The sequence below is a fragment of the Drosophila subobscura genome, chromosome J (genome assembly GCF_008121235.1).
Source record: "Drosophila subobscura isolate 14011-0131.10 chromosome J, UCBerk_Dsub_1.0, whole genome shotgun sequence".
Classification (NCBI taxonomy): Eukaryota; Metazoa; Arthropoda; class Insecta; order Diptera; family Drosophilidae; genus Drosophila; species Drosophila subobscura.
Genome location: NC_048532.1, coordinates 2,322,464 through 2,349,284, shown reverse-complemented (window position 1 = coordinate 2,349,284; position 26,821 = coordinate 2,322,464). Strand labels below are relative to the sequence as shown.

General features: G+C 44.4%; 1 protein-coding gene across 3 annotated transcripts; it reads left to right on the top strand.

Moving 5' to 3' along the window:
- Positions 1 to 1,547: 1,547 nt before the first annotated feature.
- LOC117894345 lies at positions 1,548 to 14,085 on the top strand. Of its 3 annotated transcripts, none has more exons than XM_034801333.1 (3): positions 1,551 to 3,391; positions 13,218 to 13,406; positions 13,586 to 14,080. In XM_034801333.1, exons 1-3 carry the CDS (start codon positions 1,753 to 1,755, stop codon positions 13,702 to 13,704), a joined length of 1,947 nt encoding a protein of 648 aa, XP_034657224.1. In that variant the 5' UTR covers positions 1,551 to 1,752; the 3' UTR covers positions 13,705 to 14,080. The 3 variants fall into 3 exon arrangements, with proteins under 3 accessions (XP_034657225.1, XP_034657224.1, XP_034657223.1); XM_034801332.1 differs by having other exon boundaries at positions 13,155 to 13,406; positions 13,586 to 14,079; XM_034801334.1 differs by lacking the exon at positions 13,218 to 13,406 and having other exon boundaries at positions 1,548 to 3,391; positions 13,586 to 14,085.
- The last annotated feature ends 12,736 nt before the right edge of the window (positions 14,086 to 26,821 follow it).

The window sequence follows — 26,821 nt, the reverse complement described above, 5'->3', positions numbered from 1 at the left end:
TACACGCAGACAAATTCTAATTGAGAAATGCTGTATAGAAATAAACATACAATACGCTTACGAGTATACTCTCAGAAATCATATTTATAAGTCCCCTGCAGGCCGTTTCCCGTTACTCATTTCTCGAATCATCTTATGTTCTCCGCACGAATGTCTTTCCCTGCCTCTGATTAGATCTAAATGTGAACAAGTCTTCCAGAAACAGGTAGAATCACTCAAGATCAGAAACGAGCCTGAGTTATTGCTGTTTATAGCGAATCACAAATTTGACTACATGTCGTTTATAACACATACATATGTATGTATGTACATATTTCAATTATACATATGTACATGCATATGTACATATGTACGTAAGAATATAATGCCGGAGAGGAATGTGTGATCTCCACTAGCTACTACCGTACTACATATAGTACGTTTCTAGTACGTTTATAGTAACATTTGTTCCGTCTAAATACCCGGAATTGTGAGGCTAACATGGCTTCTAACATGGACATGGATATCTCTCCCAATCCCTTTTGCACTAGCTTTGATTATGGCTATTATGGGAATTAAGACTAAAATATATACATGAATACATATGGATCTTATTCAAACCAATCAAAAATATTAAATGATGTTATATGGGTCTGTTTTTGGAATTGATATTCTATCTAGGAATGTATTCATAGGAGATGTTCCAGCTATTTATAATAAATAATATTTGTAATGAAGTGGAAAAACTTAATCTTGGCGATAAATAAATACAATAATCGTCTGTCCGTATCTGCATAAACATATATAACTAAGAGACTTAATTCTAACTGTAGTAATACGAGTAGAACCAGAGTGGAGTGCTCCCGGTGCCGTTCCCCAATTCTTATTGGTATTGGTGCGAATATTGCCATTCCCAGTGGCTCAACACATAGTATATCGATATATCATTAGCGGGCGTTTGATTTACAATTGCCTTTTGTGGGTGGACTTGCTGTTTTGCTCCTTTGTTGTGCCATTTTCAAAAGAATGGATGTGGCTCTGGCGAGTGGGGCTGAGGCTGAGGGTGCTCTGCCACAAAACCAGACCGCAATAATGGCATAGCTAATAACACTTTCTTGCCAGAGCGAAATCGAGCAGAACCAGCAACAAGCCATTCGACCCGATCCAAATCAAAATGAAAGTGTTTTTCGATTTTTGAGAGAGCGATTGAGTGTTTGTGTTACTTGACAGTGGAGTAATATAAAAGACCATATGGGAATTTGGGGAAGTGAATGCTTTACAATAAATCCTTATCTTTTTCTTATCCACGTTAGATTTCAATGAAATCATGTGATACGTTTAGCTTAATCTAAGAACAACTCAAGATACTTGCCGCTATGGTCTACACTCTAGAGTCTAGACGCTAGTTCTAAGAAGCTCTTTTACCGCTGCTGCTCTACCTGTTCGAACTGCAACTCGAACATCGTCTTTGGTGTATGGTAGTTCGCCTCAAACATGTCTCAAACGACAAGACAAAGCTACCCCAAAGTCCGACTTGCAGAGCGAGCTGCTTGCTGTTTTCAAAAAACTTCGAAACGCCGAAACGAGCGGACGTGTGAGCGCGAGGAGCGAAAGATTCGAACGAAGTAGCGCGGAAAAGAAGAATTCAGCGAAAGAAAAGAAACGAAACAAAACGAAACGGTCGCGACCGAGAGTGAGATGATCAGCATCTGAAGCGGTTTACGGGTTACGTGTTGCGGGTTACGTGTTGCGGGTTACGGCCAAGACGATTCAATGGCCAGCAGACGCCGCCTGTTGCTGCTGCTTTTGCTGGTTTTGCTGGTTCTGCAGTTAATCGGCACCACGCCTGCGTCTCGCAGCCTCAGTGTCAACGGGAACAACATCTGGCGGCGAGTGCGCCTTGTGACCAGCCAGGAGAGCGACCGCAATGTCTACCAGGTGCTCAAGCCGATAAGCCGCAACTCCACCTCCACCACCACGAGTACCACCACGAGTGCTCCAAGCACCACTAGCAGCACAACCACTAGCACCACATCCACATCCACAGCCACTCCTCCCTCACAAAGGTCAGCAAAGCAATTGGATCTCAACTTTCCCGGTAGCGTCTCGAACGTCTCGAATGCCGCCCGCCTGGAAATGTCCACGGAATTCTTCGTGGTGCCCACTCTGACGGCCAGCAGCACAAGCAGCTCCACCACTTCCACGCCTACGAGGAGTCTGGGAGCCAGAGCCCGATCCGCCAGCACTCCGCGCGTCAGCCAGGGGAACAGTAGCGGCTACGGCCACGGACATGGACACGGTACTCCTCCAAGCATAGTGTCTACGCACCTGCCCTTCACCGGACTCCGAAAGGAGCCGTGGGTGGTGCCGGTGCTGGTGCTGGCCACTCTCACCATGCTCATGATGGCTGCCTTCGAAATCTTCGTGCTTTTCAAGGCCTGGCGGACGTCGCCATCGCGACGTCATCTCTTCCTGGGCCAGATGCTGCTCCTAGGACTGTTCGCCTGCGCCAGCCTGGGCGCCATCATCACCGCCCAGCCCACGCTCCTCAGCTGCGGGGCGATCCGCTTTGGGGTGGGTGTTGCCTACGCCCTAGTGTTTGCCGCCCTCCTGGTGAAGTGTGTCTTTCTGATCAGCCTGAACGGAGGCGTTTACCTGCCGGCACCGTACCAGGGGCTGCTGCTGCTCTTCGCACTTCTCATCCAGGTAGCGATTGGAGGTCAGTGGCTGCTAACCCAACCGCCAGAAGTGTACACGACTAGTGTGCCAGTGATGGGCAGTGGATTCCTCTCCACCACGGTGGCCTCGCAGACGAACTACTCGGCGCTGTTCTACCCGACGTCGTACACTACGCTGGACGGGACGCCGGAGATCTACACCAGGATTGCAGCGGTCAGCACGGTGCTGATCCCGCTGTGCAAGACGCAGTTTTCGGAGCTGCTTTTCTCGCTCATCTACATAGTATTCCTCATTGTGTTTATCGCCGTGCTGGCCATTAAGTCGCGCGGAATCCGGGACAACTACCGCGAGGCCACTTACATTGGCCTGGCCATTGGCGGCGCTATTCCAATCTGGCTGGGCTGGATGCTGTGCGGCCTGGCCGTGGCGGAGCGGCACAAAGACGCGTGCATAGCCTTCGGACTAGTAGCCACCTCGGCCACCGTCTTCCTGGTGATGTTCATGCCCAAGGGCAGGCAGCTGGCTGCCATGGGCAAAGAGGGGCTCTACGTCGAGGATCGGGAGGAGCAGTTCAGCTCTCTGAGTCGCGCCGGGTCCGGTTACTCGCCCTCCTTCTTCCACTTCAAGCCCATTAAGTACGGCGTGATGAGCGGCTGTGGGATTCCCAACTCTGCCACCAACACGGGCCAGGGCCTAAGCTCCAAGCACTGTTCCAGCGCCAACAATGGTGGAGGTAAGTCTGCCTCCATACTCCATATCCATACACATCCACTCCCATATCCATAGTCTATGGACTTGTCACAACTTCTGCAAAGGGCCTCTTTTTTTTGACTATCAAACTATTCAAACATTAATGGACCCCACCTAGATCGGATTTTATCGCATCAACCCTCTTCCCGTCACTTCCCTGCGATGATTGGCTATGCCCCATGCGGCAGCTGTCAGTTCCTGTTAGTTTTGTAATAACTTTCTTTTCTTGCCTCATGTGCACGCGCTCATAGGGGTGGGACTGGGACTGGGACTGGCACTGGCAACCTCTTGAACTTTTATGTTTATCCATACGTTCGCTCTTTCCAAAAGCAAAAACAGAAAACACATTCAAGAAGAAAGAAAAGCAAAAGTCTTAACTTTCAAAGTCAAGTCAGCTCAGCAAGAGCTCCACCAGACGGTAGCTATGGCGATGGCACAGTGGTTCCCGGCCGTGGTTCCGGCAGCGGATCTACTCGTATGCATGAACATCAAATGGAGAGGGAGCAATGGAAAGTACAGAATATGCACTGCGTTCTCTTTAGATATTACACATATTTCATGGTTCCTAAACGAAGTGCATTAATATTGTCTGCAACTTTAATTATTATAATTAAATAATTAATTAATTCTATTTTTTTGTGGTGCACTTTCGGAGCGATTCCGAGCCACTGTGCGTCGGCATCAACTGGGCTTAAAATTGTTTTGTCAGGCCGTGTAATTGTTTGGCATATTCATTTTCCCGACACTGCGCCGCCGCCGTGTAACTGAAGTGCAGAAAGAGCTCCGATGCAGAGATCTGTCTGTCTCCATCTCTACGTGTCTCTCCGTCTGACTCTTTCTGCTGCTTTCGGTTTCGTTGTGAGAACGAACTGACGAAGTTCGTTGGCAAAGTCTTTTGATTAAATTTCTTTTTCTGCCGCTGTGTAGCTGATGATGCAAATAAAGCCATCAGCAGCAATGAAATTTACGATTCCTGATTTCACATCTGCACCATTGGGCGGTGTTAAGTGTCATGGAAATGGGGGCCACCTGTCCCCAAAAACAAATGCTTGGCAGATTGTCAAAGAGCAAGTAAAAAGAAGCAAAGCCAAACAATACCAATGTCTATTTACGATCTATTGGATTGTGCCAATTTTTTGAGGCATTTTTTTTGTTTTGTTACGATTAATATTAGTTTTTGTATATTTTCTTAACAATAAAAAGAAGCCCTTAAAGGCTTTCAAATGTTCAGCTTTCTAATAAAAGCAAAAGTTGAGGTTTGCCACATATTGTACATGCGGCAAGTGGAAATAGGGTTGATGTGGAATGTGGGGTAGCCATCTATGGGTGCCGTGCCTGCTTCAGCCATGTAACACTTTACGTAATTTAATTAAAGCAAATACATCAAAAATGTACGATTACAGTCAGCAAAAACATTTTAAATGGAAATGGGGCCAGGAAAACTTCAGCCAACTCAAGTGGAACACTCGAGCAGAAATGCTCCACTGAAAAGTGTTGGCCACCGCTCGTACTGTACCGTTTTACTGTAATTATTGATCAATTCTAGCCCAATAGGGGACTCGAACAAAACTATTTTCCAGATAAAATTAATTTGCACTTATCCCAGCCAGTTCCCTTAGCAATCCAGTACGGCTTTTTGCATAGGTTATTGTATTAAACTTTCAATAGTTTACCAAAATATATCAATGCGCCGCTGGGCCCAAGTAGGAAGCGTTTTACATGGCAGCTACTTGATGACGACGACGACTTCGTGTCTTTGTATGTGAGCCACGCATGAAAACTAACAGAGACAGGGACAGAGCCAGAGCTGGTCTGAAATGCAGCTGTAGCTGGAGCTGAAGCTGAAGTTGGAGACACGGCCCACAGCCGATGCGATTCGCCGTCAGGACAAAGTGCCTGTGGGCAGCCTCAGCCTCAGGCACAGTTCGGTCAGGGCCTCTGATTCCTCTGCCAATTCCCTATTCCGATTCGGAGCTGGGCGGCTGTCTTCGTTTTCGTCTTAGCTATCGGCTCATAAAGAAAGCCAGCAACTACGACAGCCACAGACAGACAAAATATAGGTAGGTACGTATACATTTATAGATAAATGAGAGGTATAGTGCCCTGGCACTCGCTGCATACCCGTACATACTGACGTACTTATGTATATACATATGTATATACTCGCACGTCAAACTGTCTGCAATTGAAAGTGCATTTGAGAGGGGGGGTAGCAGCAACAGAAAGAGAAAAAGAAACAACAGGCACAGGCAGAAACCTTAAGACCGAAAGACAAATGTCTGGAGACACACAAAGTACAGAAAATCAAAGTTGGCACAGAGCTTAACAAGCAAACGGAGCAAACATCAGCCAAGACCTGAGCTGAGCTGCCAGCAATCGCTGCTATTATCGTACTCATACTCCAGACCCGGACCCCAGACCCCAGACCCCAGGCCCCAGGTCCCAACGCTAGCAACAGCAACAGCACCAGCCCATAGCCAAACCCGATCCGATCAGATCCGATCCGATCCTCAAACATGTGTGTGGGTTGACTCTTTGAATTCAGTCGAGCAGGGTGCCAGACCCAGGCCAAGTCCCAGTTGAGTGAAGTGATCCAAATGCCCGGACGAGAGACGGCAAGGGTGCCGGCTTGGTTAAGGGCAAAGAAAGAAAAAACTGGAGCTGCATGTGGGCTGGTTGCGGTAGAAATTTACATAAGGCAATGAGGCAAGAGAAAAATCAAAAGTTGTTCCTTTTCTTTTTGTGTGTTTCCCAAGCCTTTGCCTTTGCCTTTGCCTCTGCTGATTGAAGAGCGAATGACTTGGGCAACGAACTTGATTTGTTGGTGGAATTGATCTACTATCGGATTTCTGGATCCCGTTTACTCGTTTGATTGAAGGATGCATGCGCCCCAGAAGTATATGTGGGGGACACTGTTGGGTAATTAAATCGTCCACTGACATATTTTCCACTGAATCAAATTGCCTCTTTTGAAGCTCCGAAATTGTTTCTGAAACCCTAGCATAAAGGCACAGAATACAACTCAAATAACTCTGAAGTAAATGTTCAAAAAATGAGACTCGTAAGCCGAAACCGTAGAGTCTTTAAAAATATGTCTAATAAATTCTTAATATCGAATTTCCTGCCAGGCCTTTAGATGTGCTTGTATGTATCTGTACATGCATATGTATCTGAATCTTTTCCCCACTGGGGGTGTGTGTGGTCGTTAGCTGTTCGGCACATAATTCACTGAGCAATTTGCAACAATAAACTAAACGACAGCTAACGGCGTTGACGCCAAGGAATGGGCCAGGGCCTGGTCAGGCCAAGACAGTGGTCTAAGGAGCGGTAGGGGAGCAGTCGGAGTCAGAGGCCAACAGCATTCACGATGATTGCCACCGCAGCCTCGACTTCCCAGTCGAAGACGAGGAGACGATGAACGCAGATTGACAGCAACAGAAACAGCTTCAGCTTCAGCACCAGCTCAAGTTCTCTAGAGGACCTAGCTCGAGGCCGCACAGGTCTGGTTTGCTTCAACTCTGGCTAAAAGGATGTCGTGGGGCCTTGTCGCGATGCGGCCCGATATGAGCCGCCCGTTGATTGAACGTGCGCAAACCGCTCGAAATGATACGAGGGTTCAAGGTTGCGGGACTGGCTTTAATTGAAGTCGCATTGTTGTAACAGCTCTGCCAGTGGCAGTGGCAACGGGCAACGGGCAACGGCAGCTGTCGACAACATGCCGCGCGATGACAGGCCAAGCCACAAAAATAGATACGAACATGCCTCTGCCCTGCACTATGTAGATACTTCCTTTGCCGAATGATCATGATGTTATCATTATAGAAACTGTGATGCTCTGATATTCGGGCGAGAGTTCCGCTGCGAAGGAGAGCCGCCTCTGATTTACCTTTTTATGGCGAGATGCCTCCGCTAGGGTGTTCCGTCTTCGACTTGTGGACGAGCCCCAATTGGCCAGTTGGTCAGTAAGACGGGCCCATCAATCTGAGCATCTGCCTTGCGGCCTTTGTTCTCTGTCGACGACGCATTTTTTTGTAATTTTATTGAGTGACTTTATGCCAGGCAACCACATCCATAAAATCAATCATTCATACCCTTGTAACCGAGAGGGGAGCGGACCAAACACCATCAGACCTTGGATGGTTAAGGCCGGTAGATCCGTACTCGGAAGTTTTTGTCTAGTATTTGTCTTGCATGTTTATCGATCGATCGGGATTTGTCAATAAAAAGACGCCCAGGGAGGCCGCAATTCATTTAACTCTTCCCCGTTCAGAGATTGTTTTTCTTATTTTATTTCACATATTGTGTCTTTTCCATTTTTTTGCCTTTTCTTATTGCCAAACACAAACTTGAGATTCTAACACGGAGGCTTAACATGAGATAGAAGTTTGATTGGGTTATTGATGGATCTTACCCGAAGCTTGTCTCATTGTCATTAACCAGCCTGAGTTGGCGTTGGCCAACCCATGACAGTCCCAAGGAGAGCCCATTAGGAATATGAGAAATGAACAAATGACTACCACGACTTTTATTGGTCTTTGTTTATTCAAAGAACTTGTAAATATTTGCAAACGTAGATGGAAAGTAAAATGCTTCTATAACTCTATAGGTTTTCACTGTAAATAGTAGGTATTATTGAATTGTGTGAACATTAAAAGTTTGAATATAATGTAATGGCAATACACTGGTTGAAGTTACAATAAAATGGAAATGCTGTCAATGACCAGTTCAAATTTTCAATTTAAAAACAAAAACCAATAATAATTTCCACCGTAAGATTGCTGCTTAGGTTTCCTTTGTTCAAAGACCAACCGTGGAGTGCCTTGGGGTTATTTGAGACTATTGAAACGATTCGACCAGCATCAACTGTCGAAAATATGACACAAAAAAAGATTCGATTAGCCTCAATTGTTCTAAGACCACTTCAAGCCAAGACCAAAGACTGAGGCAACGAACTTGAAATTGAAAAACCAAGAAAACCAAAGGAACAGAGCAGGGCAGAATAGAGCAAAAAACTTGACAACAATGATGATTATATAGATGATGATGAGGATGATGATGGTGATGATGATGAAGATGGCGTAATGTACAAATCTGTGAAGTACGTGTCTTTGAGTATGGAGAGTCTCTGTGTCCGCGTCTGTGCATGGTGCCTAATATATGAGCTGGGTAAACGCTGCCAGCACGTGCTTGAAACGAGCGTCACTGTATATTACCACAAAATTATAGCGGTTTGCAATAACAGCCGCAGCCGGAGCCAGGCCACAGAGTTGGATTCTGGATACTGGATACTGTACGTAGAAGCGATGATGTTTAAGTTTTGCCTAGAAGTGGCAGCAGCAGGCAGCACCTAGCATCCAGCATCCAGCGAACAGCAACGTAATCGATAACCAGTTCCGAATTGCGGCAATGAAACCGAAAGCGGAAAAGCCTACCACCACCACCCAGCTCTCCGCACACTTCCCAGCTCGGAGCAAGTCAGACCAGCCCGACCAGGCCGGGAGAGTCGAGTTGTGAGGGAGCAGTTCGCCAACTGCACATACTCGTACGCTCAAATTATTACGCCACATTGACCAAGAGTGCATCTCTTCCACGGGTGATGACTGGCTGTGGCTACTCTTACGGTATCTTCCAGAATGGCTCGTTGGATGCAAAGGGATCCAAAGTTTGAATAATGGCAACTGGCGAAGGGACCAATTCGGTTCGGATCTAAGCTAGTGATTGATTTAAAGGTCTAGGCTATGAGCTAGACTGGTACAGGGTACAGCACTGCTATCTCTGATGCAAAACATTGGTAACGCTGAAAACTCGACATGTTCGACAGACGGGGCTTTGTCTTAGCACATTATACCCTGAATAAGAAGCTTTGAATATAAATTGATTTCTAGCAATTTGAAGGTCATACGCCCTTAAGAGAAATATGCAAATTGCCAGCGGTTGTGGGCATGTGAAAAATGCTTTTCTTCCGCCTCTAGATGGGAGGGAAAAAGCGCTCGGCCACCGCGCGCATGACAATGAACTCTGAGCCAGGGGGAGGGAGATGGAGTTGGCATAGAACGAACGTGGCCAATTAGTTATAATGCTGCTTCGTGATATCACAACATCTGGCAACTCACTCTCAAAGACCCCAGACAAGAGCAGCAGTGGCTTTAAAGCTGCTGCTTCTGTTGCAGCAACTACTCGTTGGGGGCAGAGTCTGAGAGTCAGAGAGAGAGAGAGAAAGAGAGAAAGAGTCTATGACGGAGCCAATAAGGAAAAAAGCGACTCCCGACGCTCGCCAAAGAAATTACTCAAGTCTGCAAAGTATGTACCAACAAGCAACAGCTACAAAAAGATACTTTGCTGTGCTAAGAACAACAGCAACAGCAAAAGCAGCAGCAGCAGCAACAAAGGCGAACAATGACAATCTGCACGTAGCAATCAGTCAACGTGCGGCAGTTGGTTTAACTTTAAGTTGTTGCCAGCCACAAGATAGAAGATACTGGGCCTCAGACTAAGCTTGAACGGGGCGAGGGTGAGGGCGAGGAGAAGGAGAAGGAAGGGAAAGCCGACAAACTGCAAAATGCAAAACGTGGCTCAGAGAGTCGGCGTCTCAGACACTGGCTTTTCGTTAGAGATGGGCAATTTTAATAAACATTTCCAGTTGCAAGAAAGAACTATAAGTACGAAAGAACGAATGCTCGAATGTACGAGAGAAAGCCAGAAAGGGGAAATAATTAAATGCAAGTGGGGAAAAGTAAAAACGGAAAAAGTGAGGAATCCGAAGGGCGGATGAGGATGAGAATGAGGAAATGAAGAGCGAATAAACTGTCTCACTTTAAATAGGAATAAATTGCAAGAACAAATTATGTTCGGCAAACAAAATTCTAAAAGCGAAAACATTTCAGGCCCAATTAAAAGATTTCTAATATGCAGCACGCACAACTTTATTCCAAGCATTCGTCACAAATATTTTCCCAGTAGATTCCTTCTTTATTACGTACCCATCCCTCAATTTCCCATTAAGCATTACAATTAAATTTCACAGTCACGTCTTCTGTCATCCCTAGGAAACTATGGTATTGTCCGATCCCTGTCCGCCCACACACTTACACTCACACACTGACATACTGACACTACCACAGCGACAAAGCGGAACACGCACACGGATGCCATAGAGCAGCAGAGCCCGGACCTGGACCTGGTCCTGGGTCTGGTCATACATATTTGCACTTAATTAACGTCTTTCGTTTCGTTTATTTCGTTGGCCGACAGAGGAGTATCCGAGTGCAGTGCAGTGAGGGGTTTGAGTTTTAGTGTGAAGGGTATTTAAGGCAAGCGAGCAAAATCCATAATGGCTAAATCAACGAATGAGCCGAAAGACTGCGAAAATTAGAACCTGAGGGTCCTAGGCTCAGAAAAAAAGAAAGAAACTTTTCCCCAGCAAAATGGAATTAAGCCAAATTTGCCGCTTCAGCTGACGGCGGCTGTTGTCTGGAAACTAGTTTATTTTTTGCGCAAAACTCCAAAGCGTGCACACAGATAGAGTCCACAGATGCAGATACAGACACAGATCCAGATACAGATACAGATACAGATGTAGAGGCCGACACATGCATTTTCATTTTCTGACACATAATTCCACATTCGAGGTAGCAGCCGTGGAGGCAGGAGAGGAAAAACAAGCGAGCTTAATTGCAGTATTTGTTCTAAGTTAATTAGAAAAAGCAAGACCGCAAAGAGAGACCAAGACCGCGACCAGGAGAGTGCCACACGAAACGAGGGTAGTGGTAGAGGGGCTATGCCACGGAGGGGGGTCGGGCATGTGTGTGTAACTGCTGCATTTAACACTGTCAAGAGTTCAAAGCAACAGCATAAGCCTTAGACCTAGGTTGTGGCTCTTCTCACCCGATTCTCCAGCCTTGTTTATGGCTCATTTCCCCATTCTTTCCGTTGGCCATTAACACAGTTTCACTTTAGATTCAGTTGGCTCACAAAGCTGTTGAAATGTATTACAATACACATTTGATATAATAATAATAATCATAATGATAATAATAATAATCACAATTCACAGCAGCCGCAGCTGCCGGTCAGAGAGCAGTTGGTTGATTGGCTTACATTTGTTAGGCTTTGCCAGCTGCTTGCTCTCCAGACTCTAGCCTTATACGAATATGAATATGAATAAAGAGCTCAGCTAATGATAAGCCCAGTTCATGCTTGTGGCCATAGAACTCTAAAAAAACCTATGTGAAAAAGTTATAAATATCACAACAATTAGGGTTGGGTTATCTTAAGACAAACTCGGGCTCGAAAAGTTGTCTACAGAAATACATTTATACATCATAAAATGGTCTCAGACAAAGCTACTGACACTGTGAATAAAAGGATGATTTAAAGATAGTTCACTCTAATCGTCTACACATCCATATGGATGCATTACAAAATAGTTCAATCATTTCCCAGCCTACACCCCTATGTGTTTTGCAATACCAAAACATGCATTAGCCCCTTAAAGATAATGAGATAATGAAGGTCACAGCACACAGCCCTAAAAAAACTAAATGAACTGGAAAAGCTTTTACAAATCAAAGACAAACCTGTTAAGATCCCAATGAACAACGTTCAGATTTGTACCAAAAACTCATAAATGGGAACGCACTCAATGGGTATAGCCCGAGTTAAATACAGTTCGGAGCGAGACTTTCTCTATGGCTTGAGGGTGTTGCTGTGCTGGGGCCAAAGGTAACCCACGGACATGTGACATGGAACTAGGGAGATGGGAGATGGAAGAAGCGATTGTTGGACATCATTAAGATCGCCATAAATTGGCCGGCAAAAGTGTGAAATATGGCAGGGTAATTTCCATGAATTGGGGACATTTGTACCCGGGCTGTGGGTCAGGCCAATTATGGCTGGCCCTGGCAGAAGTTGTGACATCTTCACTGATTTATCTACACCTATACATGTGCAAGTTTGCTTAGGATTTAAAATGTTAAAAGAAACATACATACATATACACTCTTTATTAATTTTATTTATTTGTTTATTTACTTTTTTACTTGTCATTTCATCCATATCCATATTCACTCGTATCATCATAAAATCGACGGTAAATCAACCGAAAATCGCCAACAACAATCCCGAAAACAAACACAACACAAATCATCATTGCAACGATATAAAAAACATAAAACCTCCGACTCCTCCCTATCGTACCTTTTCGACACCGTCTCCCTCCCCATCATTCCCCATCTGCATCGACTCGTCTCGAAACCTTGTCAATATAATCATTTAAATATATTCTCGACACGTTCACGGTACGCACACATATACACGCGCACACCACACCATTGCAAACGTCATGACATAATCTATTCATGTTGTTGTTATTTCAATCTTTTTTATTCATAATTATTATTTTACTCTTTAATCATTTGGAACTGCTTTTTTTTGGGATTGACTCTTCCGGTATTTGTGCCTTTTTGAAATTTAATTCAATTTACATTTACTGTCTGCCGCAATCCAATAATTATTGTATGTACATATGTTTATCCCATACATAAAATCCATATCTCTGTGGCTGTATCTATGTGCGTGTGGGTCACGACTGGTTTCGCTATTGGTTTGGTAAACTTTACATTCGGCTCTGGTCTCTGGTCACTGGTCACTGGTCACTCTGGTACTCTGGACTCTGGGGACTTTCAATCACACATGCAACACCCACACACCAACCACCTCTGATCAACATACCACAACCACACCACCAGATCGGGTTGCCTTGGTCACCGCCGCACCGCCGAGCTATACACGTATGTATCACTATTTTCCAGCACATTTGAGCCCGCACCCGTTCTGTTATTATCCACCCGCACCACCACCACCACTGCCACCACAACCACCGCCACCACAGCAAGCTGCACCGCCCACGCTCACGCCGTTGACCCTCAAACAGTTGGGCAACTCCCTAACCTCCATGACACAAGCGGCGCAATTGGCCAAAACGTTGCGCTATGCGCCAGGTAATATATCACATATACTCGTATTATGTCCCACTTGCTACAATATCTTTGTATACTATTTTTGTAAGCCTCTTCGCATTCAAATAATATGCATGTCATCTATCACTCCTATCGCAGCACTTCCTAGAGTTCACATTAATTTTAAATATTAATTTGATTAATTTATTACAATCATATAGGCATGTTCATACGACCCGACGAAGCGAATCTCTATACGACGCTGGAGCCGACGTTAAGTACCAATCCGAATGTTTACTTCCAACGAAGCGGAGCCGTCCATCCCGGTATCCTCTACTAAGTATCGTAGTAGTATAGAGTATCGACAAGTATCGAGAACACTGGAACTGAGTATTTTTTCGTAATATTAAGCTACGGCTCCCAAGGAGCAGCAATAAGTGATTTGATACTAATAGATCATTTCGAATAGTGTAGAATTGTTTGTCATAACTGCTAAGCCCTACGACTTTATATGTGTAATTAAATTTATAATCTTGTACCCAGGAATTTTGATATAGTCCAGGTGGCCTAAAGAGGAAAAGTGAAAAATAACTGCAATGTGTAGACCTACCTAGGAGATATAAACCATCTACATTGGTTATGTTTTGCACAATAATTTTAACAGCGATTTGATTGATCGAGGTAAACCTAAATATGATAAATTTACTAAGTCTTAAGAATCGCATACTTTTCTTTTAAAGTAAGAGTGATGTGCGCATCGCACAGAATATATTCTTGATCAGCGTGAAGAGCCAAGTCGATATAGCCATGTCTATCTGTCCGTCCGTTCATCTGTCCGTCCTTCTTGATGATCGGCTAAAGCTTAGAGGCTAAAAAAGCTAGAGTTGAAAATGTATTTATACATTTCTGCCAGCCTCTTTCCGCCACCACAAAGCCCGAAAATCTGTTACACTCACAATTTTAAAGATAGAAGAAATAAAAAAACTTAGTTCTGCAGAGAATTACCATATCTATCAGAATGCACAATCTGGATCAGATCGGATCATTATTATAGCCAGAATGAAGACACTAATTGATTGTGACTATCCCGCACCCTCTCTGATTCTCTCTCTCGCTCGCTCGTAAGATTCGAATGTTCGAATCTATAAAAATGATATGCCTCTGTCCGTATCTCTACTCCAGTAAGTAATAGACTTAATAAACAATTGTCTAACCAAGTAAAACGATCGGTTAAGTAAACACGAAAATGTTGTACATAGTACATATAGCAATGGCCACGAGCACAACCACACACACACACACACACACACACACACACAGACACACTCCCATGCTGAGAAACCCAATCTCAATAAAAGAAAATAAAAAAAAGAACATCTTGCCGCACTCTCAATTACAACACAGGAACAGCCTCAGCATCATCAACAATAACGATTACAATTACAATTACAATTAAGTATAATTGCAAATTATTGGCATTGCAATGCCTATTAACGCCTGGCACAGATGGAGATGGAGATGGAGCAGTGGCAGAGCGGGTGAATGGGGTATTATTGGATGCCAACGCTGCGCTGCATGTTTCAAATAATTTGTTAACGCCTCTCCGATTGCGATTGGGTGCACGGCAATGGGCGGCTGGATGCTCATCGTCGCTGTTTCGAAATGTAATCGTAGATAAACGCTCGACCATTATCGCCTGCTTCTAAGTACTCCACGAGTATAGAGCAATTCCCATTGCAAGACACAACGACGCCTCTGATGACTTGACCCCCATATATGGCAAAAGGTCTTGGTCTAGGTCCATGGCCATGTTCAGATCCAGATCTTGGGAGTACCACAAATGCATGCCGAGGGTGTGTACAGCAAAACACTGGGAGGTGCAGTAAAAAGCCTCTTCAGCCTCTTCCTCACATTAATTAAGTGCAACAATGCAGTGCAGAAGCGTGAGGGAATAGCAGGGGGTGCGAGACTGGAATAGGAAAGGATGGCAACATTCACATCTCCAGGCGGTCACATTGTTCGTATTAATGACATTTCTCACGAACATTTTGCCAGAACTGTCAGCACAACTTAATGTACTTCAAGAAAAGCTACATATACTTATACGTATACATATATTTAACGTGTGTAAGTACATATGTATTTGCAGCTTTCACTCTCAGCCAATTACGAGTAAGAATTAAAGGACAATTCCAAAGCTTTTCCACAAGTGCCTTTCAATGGCTCAAATGATAATACCTTTTCTTTCAGTGTTATCACTGAATTCCAGTGGCAGGGCTCAGCCACAGAATCAGCTTCTCTCTTTTGCAGCCGCCTCGCTTCAATTAGACGCGCCTTCAAATCACAAGTCAATCAAAGTTGTTAGATTTGCCGTCTTCGTCGTCATAGTCATAGTAGTGGTCTTGGCCGTCTTCGTCGTCATAGTCATAGTCGTGGTCGTGGTCGTGGCCATCGTCGTCGTCGTCGTCCTCATCGCCATCGCTGGCGGGTTGACATCTCCTGACATGGCTCACATGTTGCTGGACCCTGGAAGCGGCAGCATCAATTACAACATCCATGACGGGCACAGCGTGAAATGTTTGTAAATTTCTTGGCGGCGCTTCCGAGGGGACCAATTAGGCCTATGTGGTCATTTCAGGTGGACTTCTGCAATTAGCCAAAATCGAATCCAACAATTTCATCAGTGGCATCACCATTCCATTCCAGTACCCATTATTATCATCTCAGCCACTACCATTATCATTATCCATCGTTATCAATATGTCTATCGTGGCGATTTATTTGATCAGTCGATTGTAGATGCTTACCACCTTCATTCGTTTATTTTCCCTTCAGTCCGTCCCATCCCCTTTCCAACGCCCAGAGGCGTGCCTTCTGACGTGCTAATGGCGTTTTGGTAACGCTTTATGGCATAATGGGTATTAGCCAGGTAAGCACGATGGCCAATCATCAAATGCGGCTTGGGGCAAAGGATAGTGGAGGTGGTGAATGTAACTGATGAAAAGTACTGCTGAGATTCGTTAGAGATGAGCCATGGCCAAGAACAAGGATAGTACCGGGAGTGGATTCCCAAATACTACGTAAATATGCCTTCGAACATAAACATACCTAGGAACTTTTAAATGAACATATTATTTATTTTGCGCATAATATGTACTCTTCATGAAACTTGATATAATAAAGAATTTTATGCAGTCGTTCAAACAAACTTATTGTTAATAGGCGTTGATCTATTTTCATTCGGGAATTAAACAGTGCTTCGATCTCTGATCTAATTTGAGTGGAAATCACATGGGCAGTACATGCAGTAGTTGCAGCAAAGTTGAAATTTCTCTCACTCTCTCATCGCTAGCTTTGGCCGACTGACGAACGCCAATGTCTGAGGTATGAGGGATCTCCATCCGCATCTGCATCTGGGATCTGTCTGTGGCTATGTCTGTGTCTGAGTGGGTGCAGTACATTTTTTTGGTCATAATAATTCGCGTTGTTCGTTTGTTGGAGGCATGTTACCAATACGGTTACGAGCACGGGTATGGAGCGAGTAAATTAAATTACTTGCCTGGCCGCACCATTAACTGTAACATTATCCTTGAATGAATGTGCCATGGGAGGGGATGGGACGAGGCGAGACGAGACGAGACAAGACAAGACGAGCCGCTGACTATGGGGGCTGGTCTGTGGGTACTATTACAGCTATTATTGTGGTGCAAATGTTATGACCGCTTTATAGAGAGTGCAGACCAAGACCAAGGAGCGAAAGACGTTGGCAAAGGGCCCTAAGGGCAGCATCACGTTGCTGATTTGATGGGGTCTTTTCTCTGGCGGAGGAGACCTGAGCTCCGGCTGAACGATGGCTGAATGATAAGCCTGAAGAGAGCAACTGGTAATGCGTGCATTGACCGCGCGCGCGGCTCAGTTCTGGGCCCTCGAGCGATGTTGACGTAAGTTAAAATTAAATTTTTGTACAAGTACAGAGACGAGATGCCTTCCGAGTACAGTTAACCTTGTTTAAGTGCGCCACGCACTGCCAAACTGTGTGCTCTGAAAGGGGAAGGGGAAGGGGGAGGGACAGACGCGTCTCGACTCGACGGCAGTCTTAGTATAGGTCCAATTAACAGTACCCAGAGCGGAGAGACATCGCTCTAACCACGCACCGCCCGTCCCCGCGTTGCTCCTGAAGGAAGTCGGAGCGAGCACAAGCTCAGACCCAGACCCAGACCCAGCCCAAGTCAAAGTCACAGTTTTGTCGCAAGCTCCTTCTTATAGCATTAGTATATGTATCTCTGCCAACTGGTTCTGCGATCGGTTGGTTCGGTGCAGTTCGCTTGGAGGCTAACCAAGCTAACCAACACCTCTCCAGCTCTGCCGCTCTACCTTGTTCCTATCGGCTCTCTGCTTAAATAACCGGCAAATGCAAACGGTCACCCGGCATACGAGTTTATAGCGGATGCGTAAAAGTAAACGCATTTGGCTCGAGTGCCGTTAGGGCCTTTGACTAAATTGCATGGACACGGGCCCCTTTGGCATCGACTCTGGCTGCGGCTGCGGTTGCGGCTGGGGCTTTGGCATTGGCATCTGCTATTTGGATGTCGTCTAGTGGAGACGCCAATGCATTGATCCAGGCCTGGCACCACGATTTTCCCATTGACATTTTGTCGAAGCTCTTGGCTGGGAAATGCTAATGCATAACATAGTTTTCGATCGAAAGCCGCCCAGATTTTAGCCTCACCATAGAAGACTGGATAGCAAGCAAAATGAAAGAATCCCATTTGACGTAATCAACAACAGAATGTGGGCAGACCGCACGAAAGAATAAAAAGAAAGAAAAAATGTTTTGGGTCATTGATTTCATTCGCTATCTTTGCATCTTAACGGGTTTTCTTCACTATTTTGTAATGGGCACAAGATCAATGTACCAGAGTCGAGTCAATATGTTTCTGGACGCTGAGGTTGAGCGCACGTTTGAGTATCTTCCCTTTTCTTTGGAGAGCACGCAACTGAGTCCCCATTGATTAAATAACCGTGGTCAAAGTAATGGACACAAAAAGAGGGCAAAGAAGGTAAGGCCAACACGAATATGGGATACGCTATCCCCAAAATACGGAACTGACTTGGTCAAGACTCAGTCTTACTTATATATAGCCTGACCTGTTTTCTCATTCTCATTGAATATCTTCATATATCTCCCCATTCCATCGAAAGAGCATCGCTTAGAAGAGCATGATCGAGTCAAGTACCAACTTCTTAATTATTTTTTATGATCTTCTTTCAACCGACTACCGTCTCACAGTTTGCGTCTCTCTTTGGCTTTCTCACAAATCCCAATTTGGTTGCCTTTTTACAGCTGGCTGGCTTGTTGGTCTTTAAATGCTTCAGGATTTTTTGAATTGAATTGAAATAAATTGGGTCAACGTGTTCCAGCAGCGTTAGATGGAAGATTGTTGTTTATTACAAGTTCATTGAGATGTTTCATCATCTCGGACTCATATGGTTATACCCAAGGAGAGAGGGGTGCATAGTAAGAGGAAAATTGTGCATGATAATTATTATTTATGTGTAAAGAAAGGTCAGTCAGAGACTTGTGGTCAGCAAGGTATCCAGATAGCAAGGAGGCTTGTTAGGAATGATAATAACATTTTTATGAAAATGCATTTAAATCAAACAATATGGAAAGAGAAATGCGTAATTTGAAAATTAAATGGCTCTCCATGTGGCACAGAGATTGATTGCGAGAGCAGTTTGTTAATACTTCGAATGCGAAATTGAATGCGAGCTGTGCAGTGGATCCAATTGAATTAAGGATTATTGGGGAAAGGAAATCATTTAATTAACTAGCTTAGATCTTTATTTGGATGGGCTGGCCAGAGATATTTTTTAAAGTGCCATAAAGCACATAGACCTTCTAATGACTGCGAATGTTGGCTTCATACTTAGGGGCTTCAATCACGATCTCGTACGGGCATCTTCAAATCATCTTCGGGGTTCGGGCTCTGCACTGCGCATTGTATGCAAAATCGAAGTAGGGGGAGAATAAAGAACACAAAGTCGTGCGCTAAATATAAAATTTAATATTGCAACTTACACATGTTTCCGAGTTGCTCCAAATGGCTGGGCCCGACATGGCTTAGCCTTCCTGGGTCTGGGTCTGGGCCTCTCTTTCAGCTTGATGATTCGTTCTGCTAAGTTCTGTTCTGTTCTGTTCAGTTCGGATTCGGTTCGAGCTGGCCACAGCTAAAAGCTCTCACGAGGTTTAGCTGGGGGTTCGGGGTTATTTGCTGATTTTTACGACTATTTCTATCTTGAAGATACAAGTTTATTTATGGCCCGGGCTCTCCCTCCCTTTGTGGTGAGTGCATAAAATGCAGGGAATGACATTGCAACACCCAGTAAGCAGGATCCGATCCGCATCCGAATCTCAAACCAAATCAGAATGGAAATGTTGATGGTGATGGGTGTGGGTATATACATACATATGTATAGGTATAGCTATGGGTATCGGTACCAATAGCAGGGCACTAAACGTGCTGTGTGTACGAGGATCGTACTAGTATGTGGGTAAGATGAGTTGGCTTGAGTTTACTAGAGTTTAATGTAGTTTGCCGGCTAACTGCAAACGCATCGAGGGACCCAGCCCGAAAGCCAATATTGGGGCCACCAACCATCACAGTCAGAATGCTAAAAGGGCTCGGATTCGGGCTTAGGTCTGTGTCTGGGTCTAGGTCTGGGTCTGGGCCCGTTCCTCGATTATCGTACCTCCTTCTTTCTTTTTGTTCATGTGCCTCATTAGGAGAGGCCAGTGGAAACCAGTTCCACTAGGAGCAGGGGGAGGTCTCAGTCGGACCCCAGACAATTGACAATTTAAACGAATTTCTTTTAAACCCAACACTGACATTGCCCCGGCACAAATGACGAATAATTGTGAGTCCCTCAGCCAAAGTTTACGCATGAAATATGCACCACCAGGAGGCAGCAGCCACAGCAGATTCAGAAGCAGTCAGGAGTTGGCTGTGTCTGAGGATGGGAGACCGAGGGACGAGGGACTGAGGGACGGACAGGTCGCTTGTATGAAGTGTCATTCATCTGGCCATAAACGCATTATTCAATATGGTGGGCCAGAGGAGCGCTTTGGGTGCAATGGGATGGGAACGGGGCTAGCTAGACAAACGAGTGATCGGTAGACGTAGACGGACACCAAGAACTGCTACAGCAACAGCAACGATGACGACGACGGCTGACTAAATGCCTCATACTGTTCTGGCCCTGGGGTCTGGGTTCTTGTGGGGCTCCGGCAGCTCTTGTCCGGCTCCGTCTGTTTGTCAGCTAAGTTTTCAAGGTTAACAAGTTGCATTTGCAATTTGGGACTAGAACTGGATCCGACCTAAGGAGGATTGTATTCACCGACAGACAGACAGACAGACAGACAGACAGATAGACAGACGTACGACCCATCGACATCGTCTGCCGGTTGTGCGAACTTCCATGCGACCGCATCAATCGTTTGGTGATAATTAAATGCTTATACCTTTTTTTTGGCCAGAACAATCTTCTCTCCCCAAGACCCCCAACCCACCTCAGGAGCTATTTCTTTAATGTGCGACCTGCTCAATAGCCCGAACAGAGCCAGAACAAGAACCGAAACCAAAATCGAAAAGCCCAAGAAAAAGTACAACAAAAAACACTCTCATCGAATCAAATGATACTCTTGGAGGGACATGATTCTGGAAGTAGTTAAGGAACGTTTTTAAGGAGAATCGAAAGGAAGAACCTACATTTTAAGAATAAATATAAGTAAGACGAGTAGAGACGCTTGTGAGATGCTTCGCACGCGTCACAACTTTTGTACACGATACTCAGTCCTATTCATATGTATTTATTTATGTAACCTTAGTGTGAAACATGCCTATGTAAATATAAATTTAACCTCATGCTTTTTCCGAACTTTACATTTTACATTTTTTCTACATGTGTCATCTGCATCACCAACACACCCAACTCCAAATTAATTTCTTCATTCTGGCTATAATTATGATCCAATCTAATCCCACCTCGCTGATCTGATAGAAATAGTTTTTTCTACATGGACAGGCGCTCAACAAGACGGACGGACGGACGGACAAAGTGACATGGCTTTATCGAATCGGTAATTGATGCTTATGGGGTCGGAAACGTTTCCTTCTATGCGTTACATGCATCCACTTTTCCCCCCCAATACAGTTTACCCTATTTACTCTTCGAGTACTGTGTATTAAAAAGAATAAAATACAATACAGACTGAGTGCGGGTCATAAAAGTTGTGACGCGTAAGAAGCGTCTCACACGTTCCTACTCGTTTAAATTGTACTATGGAAATATCCGAATGAGATTTTATTGAATTTATTTTGAATCATCCGATTCTCGTATCAGCTTCATGCCCTACGTATAATATCCAAAACTGAGACCGACCATTGGAGCGGGCCCTGTGCCATAATACGACGCTGATCTATTATTCGCCAGATTGTAAAAATTTAAAAATCACGCTTTCGTGTTGTGTATAAATTGAATGCAATTTATAAATGTCCAGCATAGAATTAAATCCCCTGCCGTCGGCACAGTTCACGATGGGGATGGTGATGGCGATTTTTCAAAATAAACAACCTTGAGCCCAGGCCAGCTCCATAGCCAGAGCCGAGAACAATTGCCAGAACCAACCAGACCAGACCCCTAGAGCACGGTCAACAATAGAATAGACAGCAGCCGCAGGCCAAAAGGATCCGCCAGATGCCGGATCGGGTCCCTTGGAGCCCACAGATGAAAAATTGCGCCAATTGAATTTGGCCAGCGATTGTGGTCGATTGGTCCTCATTGGGTGCTGGCTGCGGGGGGCAGCCGCATTAGGTTCGCGATGTGCGGAGTACCAGGGAGTGCGAGAGGCGGCAAGTCCGCTGGGCGGTCGCTTAGTTTTCGACGCATTTATCAATACCCAAGTGGGTTGCCTCTCGTTGCTAGGGTCGAGTCCAACGCGGTTCCGCTTGTTCTAGTCAAGGCGTTGACAATGCCAGGCTTCGTTTAATATATTCGAATAAATATTTTCCAAGTTGTCGACGTCTCTGACTGAAGATGTAGCCACAAAACCGATTTACAATCTTTTAAGAATTCCCATTACACTTGGTGGTCAACTATGATGATTTGATTTCGAGCTTTTTAGAGGGCAGCTACACGGAAGGGCGGCCTAAAAGTACAAGCTGGTTGGAAAAGCTAATCGTTTTAAAAGTGAATTAAACGATACTTACTATACACCTCTTAACGACCTACCTGACTGGTGCTAAATTCAAATTTTGGGAATTTTTTCGTTATATTTGAGAAATTTTGACTTTTAAAACCCAGGAAAAGTCGAAAAAACAATTTTAGCTTAGCCATCTCTCCATAGATTTTAATGAGCAGTAAAACCGGGTATCCAGCACCATTCCTGTCAAACTTCATTTACAAATAACTGCTCCAGAATGTTTCGCTTGCCTTTTCGTTTGTTGAGTATAGGCGGGCATTCCATTTCTAGTGTTCGTTCGGCAAACAACTCTTTTTTGAGTTCATAATTTTTAGTAACATTTGTACCTGGTCAATGCGGACTCATCGTCTGCGACCAACCAATTTCGCTGTAGCGATTATACTAAAAAAAAAAAAAAGTAAAGGCGGGCACCGCGAAAAAAAAATTCCTGCCAAACTTCATATAAAACGAGGAGGAACGTTGTGAGACGCGTCTTAAGCCGCGTCACAACTCTTATACCCGGTACTCAGTACTACATCTGCACCTTAGCGGTTATTTGTCAAATTTTACATTTTCTCTTCATCTGTCATCTACATCAACAACACTACTCACGCCAACACGCTCCTTTAGCTCGCCACCCTCCCCTAGAGACACACACTGCAGAGTCAGGGCAGAGGCAGCGGCAGAGTCGTGGCAGAGGATGAGTCAGAGACGTGTCAGGGCAAGAGGCCTCTGCCACTGCGCGAAGCAGAGTGTGAATGAGAGAATGTGTAAAAGCAACAAAAGCTGCTGGACAGGGTGGGTCTAGCCACTGCAACTTAATTTCTTCATTGTGGCCATAATAATGATCCAATCGGATCCCAATTTGGTGATCAGATAGATATGGTCATTCCCTACGGAATGGCGTTTTTAGTTTTCTTTTATCTTTAAAATTGTAGATTTGGGAGGTTTTCGCCCTTTTGCGGGGGCGGAAGAGGGCGTGGCTCATTTTTGAAATACACTTGTAACAGTGTGAGCATACAGAAGTCTGGATACAAAATTTGGTGGCTCTAGCTTTTATGGTCTCTGAGATCCAGACGCTCAACAAGACGGACGGACAGAAGGACAGACGGACGGACAGACAGACATGGCTCAATCGACTCGGCTATTGATGCTGATCAAGAATATATATACTTTATGGGGTCGGAAACGTTTCCTTCTGTGCGTTACATACATTCACTTTGTGCACAAATACAATATACCCTATTTACTCTTCGAGTACCGGGTATAAAAAACAACCAGAAACTTTTCGTGTGACTTTTCGTTTGCTGAGTATCCAGCAACGTTAACGAAATCCACAGATTCTTATTGATATATCGATACGAAGTATGTGTGTGAGAGAGAGACTGAGAGAACAGCTGGTGCACAGGCCCAAAACATTTGGTTGACAATTATTAAGCGAGTATCCAGCACAGCGAAAAATTTTAGCCAAAAATTTGCTATTTATTTCGTTTGTGTGGAACGTAACTAAAACAGGCTGACGAATCAGCTGTTTTTTGTAAACAGTGAAAATTGTGAAAAGTGCAATTATAATTAAAAAAGGCAAACAATTGACTCTGACTCTTCTTGGCTGAACCCTTACGTGCAGGGAAGGTTTCAAAATGATGCGAGTTTTGTTATAAATAATATCTCATACTTTCAGAATATGGTGCAGAACCCGTCAAGGGCGCCACGGTTGAAAGCCTATTAATTGAAAGCCCAGCAAAACCTGATGTTGAGTCTTTTTGTGGTCGTGTCCAGGACTATCCCAAATCCCAAAATCCCAACGACAATAATAAACAAATACATTTTAAATATACATATATAATGGGCTTAATCGGATGGCAGCTCCTTCTTGACATGCTGCTGGCCCTTCGAGAACAGCAGATTTGTTATCTCCACCTCGGTTGCTAGTGCTACATCCTCCGGCAGCTTACCCAGTAGCTCATCCCAAAAAGGGAAGACCGCCCTGGTCTTCTTTTTATTTTTGAGGCCATCAGTAGTCGATGACGTCTGTTCTTCCGCATTACGCCTGTTTGAAGCCTCTGACTATAAATTACTGTTATAATAAACTATTTAAAAGTACTTACATATGAATAAGATGTCGACGAGCTTTCCTCAACGTCACCTTCTGTGAGCCAGGTATTATCATCCGAGCAAGCAGCCATAGAGATCTCTTCAAATTAGTTTGGGACAGGACTGGAGCATGTATCGGGGCTGCATACAGGGCTGTCGACAAACGTAGAGGTGCTTATTTCGACAGCAACGCAATTGTTTCCTCCATTTCGTAAAATACACACCAGAATTAATTGAAAACCAAATATTTCTCGCCTGTGCACCAGCTGTTCTCTCAGTCCACAAACGCACTTCGTATCGATAGATCGATAAGAATCTGTGGATTTTGTTAACGTTGCTGGATACTCAAGAAACATAAAGTCGAACCAAAAATTGTTGGCTCAGTTTTTATACCCGGTACTCGAAGAGTAAATAGGGTATATTGTATTTGTGCACAAAGTGAATGTATGTAACGCACAGAAGGAAACGTTTCCGACCCCATAAAGTAAATATATTCTTGATCAGCATCAATAGCCGAGTCGATTGAGCCATGTCTGCCTGTCCGTCCGTTCGTCCGTCCGTCTTGTTTGTCGGCTAGTTCTCAGAGACTATAAGAGCTAGAGCCACCAAATTTTGGCACCAGACTGCTGTATGCTCACACTGAAACCAGTGTATTTCAAAAATGAGCCCCGCCCCCTTCGGCCCCCGCAAAAGGGCGAAAACCTCTTAAATCTACAATTTTGAAGATAACAGAAAACTAAAAACGCCGTTCCGTAGGGAGTGACCATATCTATCAGATCACCAAATTTGGATTTGATTGGATCATTATTATAGCCACAATGAAGAAATTAATTTTCAGTGGCCAAACCCACCCCGTCCCGCAGCATTCACACTCTGCTTCGCGCTGTTTATGGCCTCTACCCCTGACACGTCTCTGCCACTGCCGCTGCCTCTGCCCTGACTCTGCAGTTTTTGGCTCTAGGGGAGGGTGGCGAGCTAAAGGAGCGTGTTGGCGTGGGCAGTGTTGTTGATGTAGATGACAGATGAAGAAAAAATGTAAAATATGACAAATAACCGCTAAGTTGCAGATGTAGTACTGAGTGCCGGGTATAAAAGTTGTGACGCGTAAGAAGCGTCTCACACGTCCCTTCTCGTTTTATATGAAGTTTGGCAGGAATTTTTATTTTTGTGGTGCTTGATACCCGCCTTTAGACTGGTTGGCTGGTTGGCACTTCAGGAAAATATAGTTTAAAATATTTCCTGGAGTGAAAAGTGAAAAATGGAAGAAAAAGGAAGGAAGAAGTTTCAGTTGAAATTTCAAACTGACACCGTTTACAAAACACAGCTTAATCGTCAGCCTGTTTTAGTTACGTTCCACGCTTCAACGATATATGTTTGTATGTACGTATGTATATAGCAAATTCCTGACAATATTGTTTTTTCTACAGCAGTCTGAAAACTTCCTGCCTGAAAATTGATATTTATTTCGTGTGTGTGGAACGTACATACACAAAACTAGTAGGAGCGTGTGAGACCCTTCGCACGCGTCACAGCTTTTATACCCGGTACTCAGTCAGTATATCTGTATCTTAGTGTTTTTTCTTCAAATTTTACATTTTACATTTTTTCACCATAATAACATACATCACTTCACCCGCCAACACGCCGTTTTTGCTCACCACCCTCCCTCATTGACGCACACTGCACATGAAGCACCCCCACGGGGTGGGGGAAGCCACTAAAAATAAATTTTGTTTCATTCTGGCTAAAATAATGATCCAATATAATCCCAATTCGGTGATCTGACAGATACCTACGGATTTTAGATTTCTCTTATCTCAAAATTGTAGACACAGCAGATTTTCGCCTTTTGTGGTCTAGGAAGAGGGCGGGGCTAATTTATAAAATACACTTGTATCAGTGTGATATCACAGCAGTCTGGAGGCAAAATTCGCTGTCTCTAGCTCTTATAGTCCCTGAGAACTAGCCGACCAACAAGACGGACAGACGGACAGACAGAAGGATAGACATAAACTCGGCTATTGATGCTGATCAAGAATATACATACATACATATGTAAATACATATATACTTTATGTGGCCGGAAACGTTTTCTTAGCACAAACATACCCTATTTACTCTT

What these genes read in the sequence shown, in the direction of transcription:
- LOC117894345 (XM_034801332.1), top strand. Translation starts at nt 1,753, where the DNA reads ATGGCCAGCAGACGCCGCCTGTTGCTGCTGCTTTTGCTGGTTTTGCTG. An exon ending in CAGCGCCAACAATGGTGGAG is followed by an intron (nt 3,392 to 13,154) that starts GTAAGTCTGCCT and finishes CCACACCACCAG; the next exon opens with ATCGGGTTGCCTTGGTCACC. An exon ending in AACGTTGCGCTATGCGCCAG is followed by an intron (nt 13,407 to 13,585) that starts GTAATATATCAC and finishes ACAATCATATAG; the next exon opens with GCATGTTCATACGACCCGAC.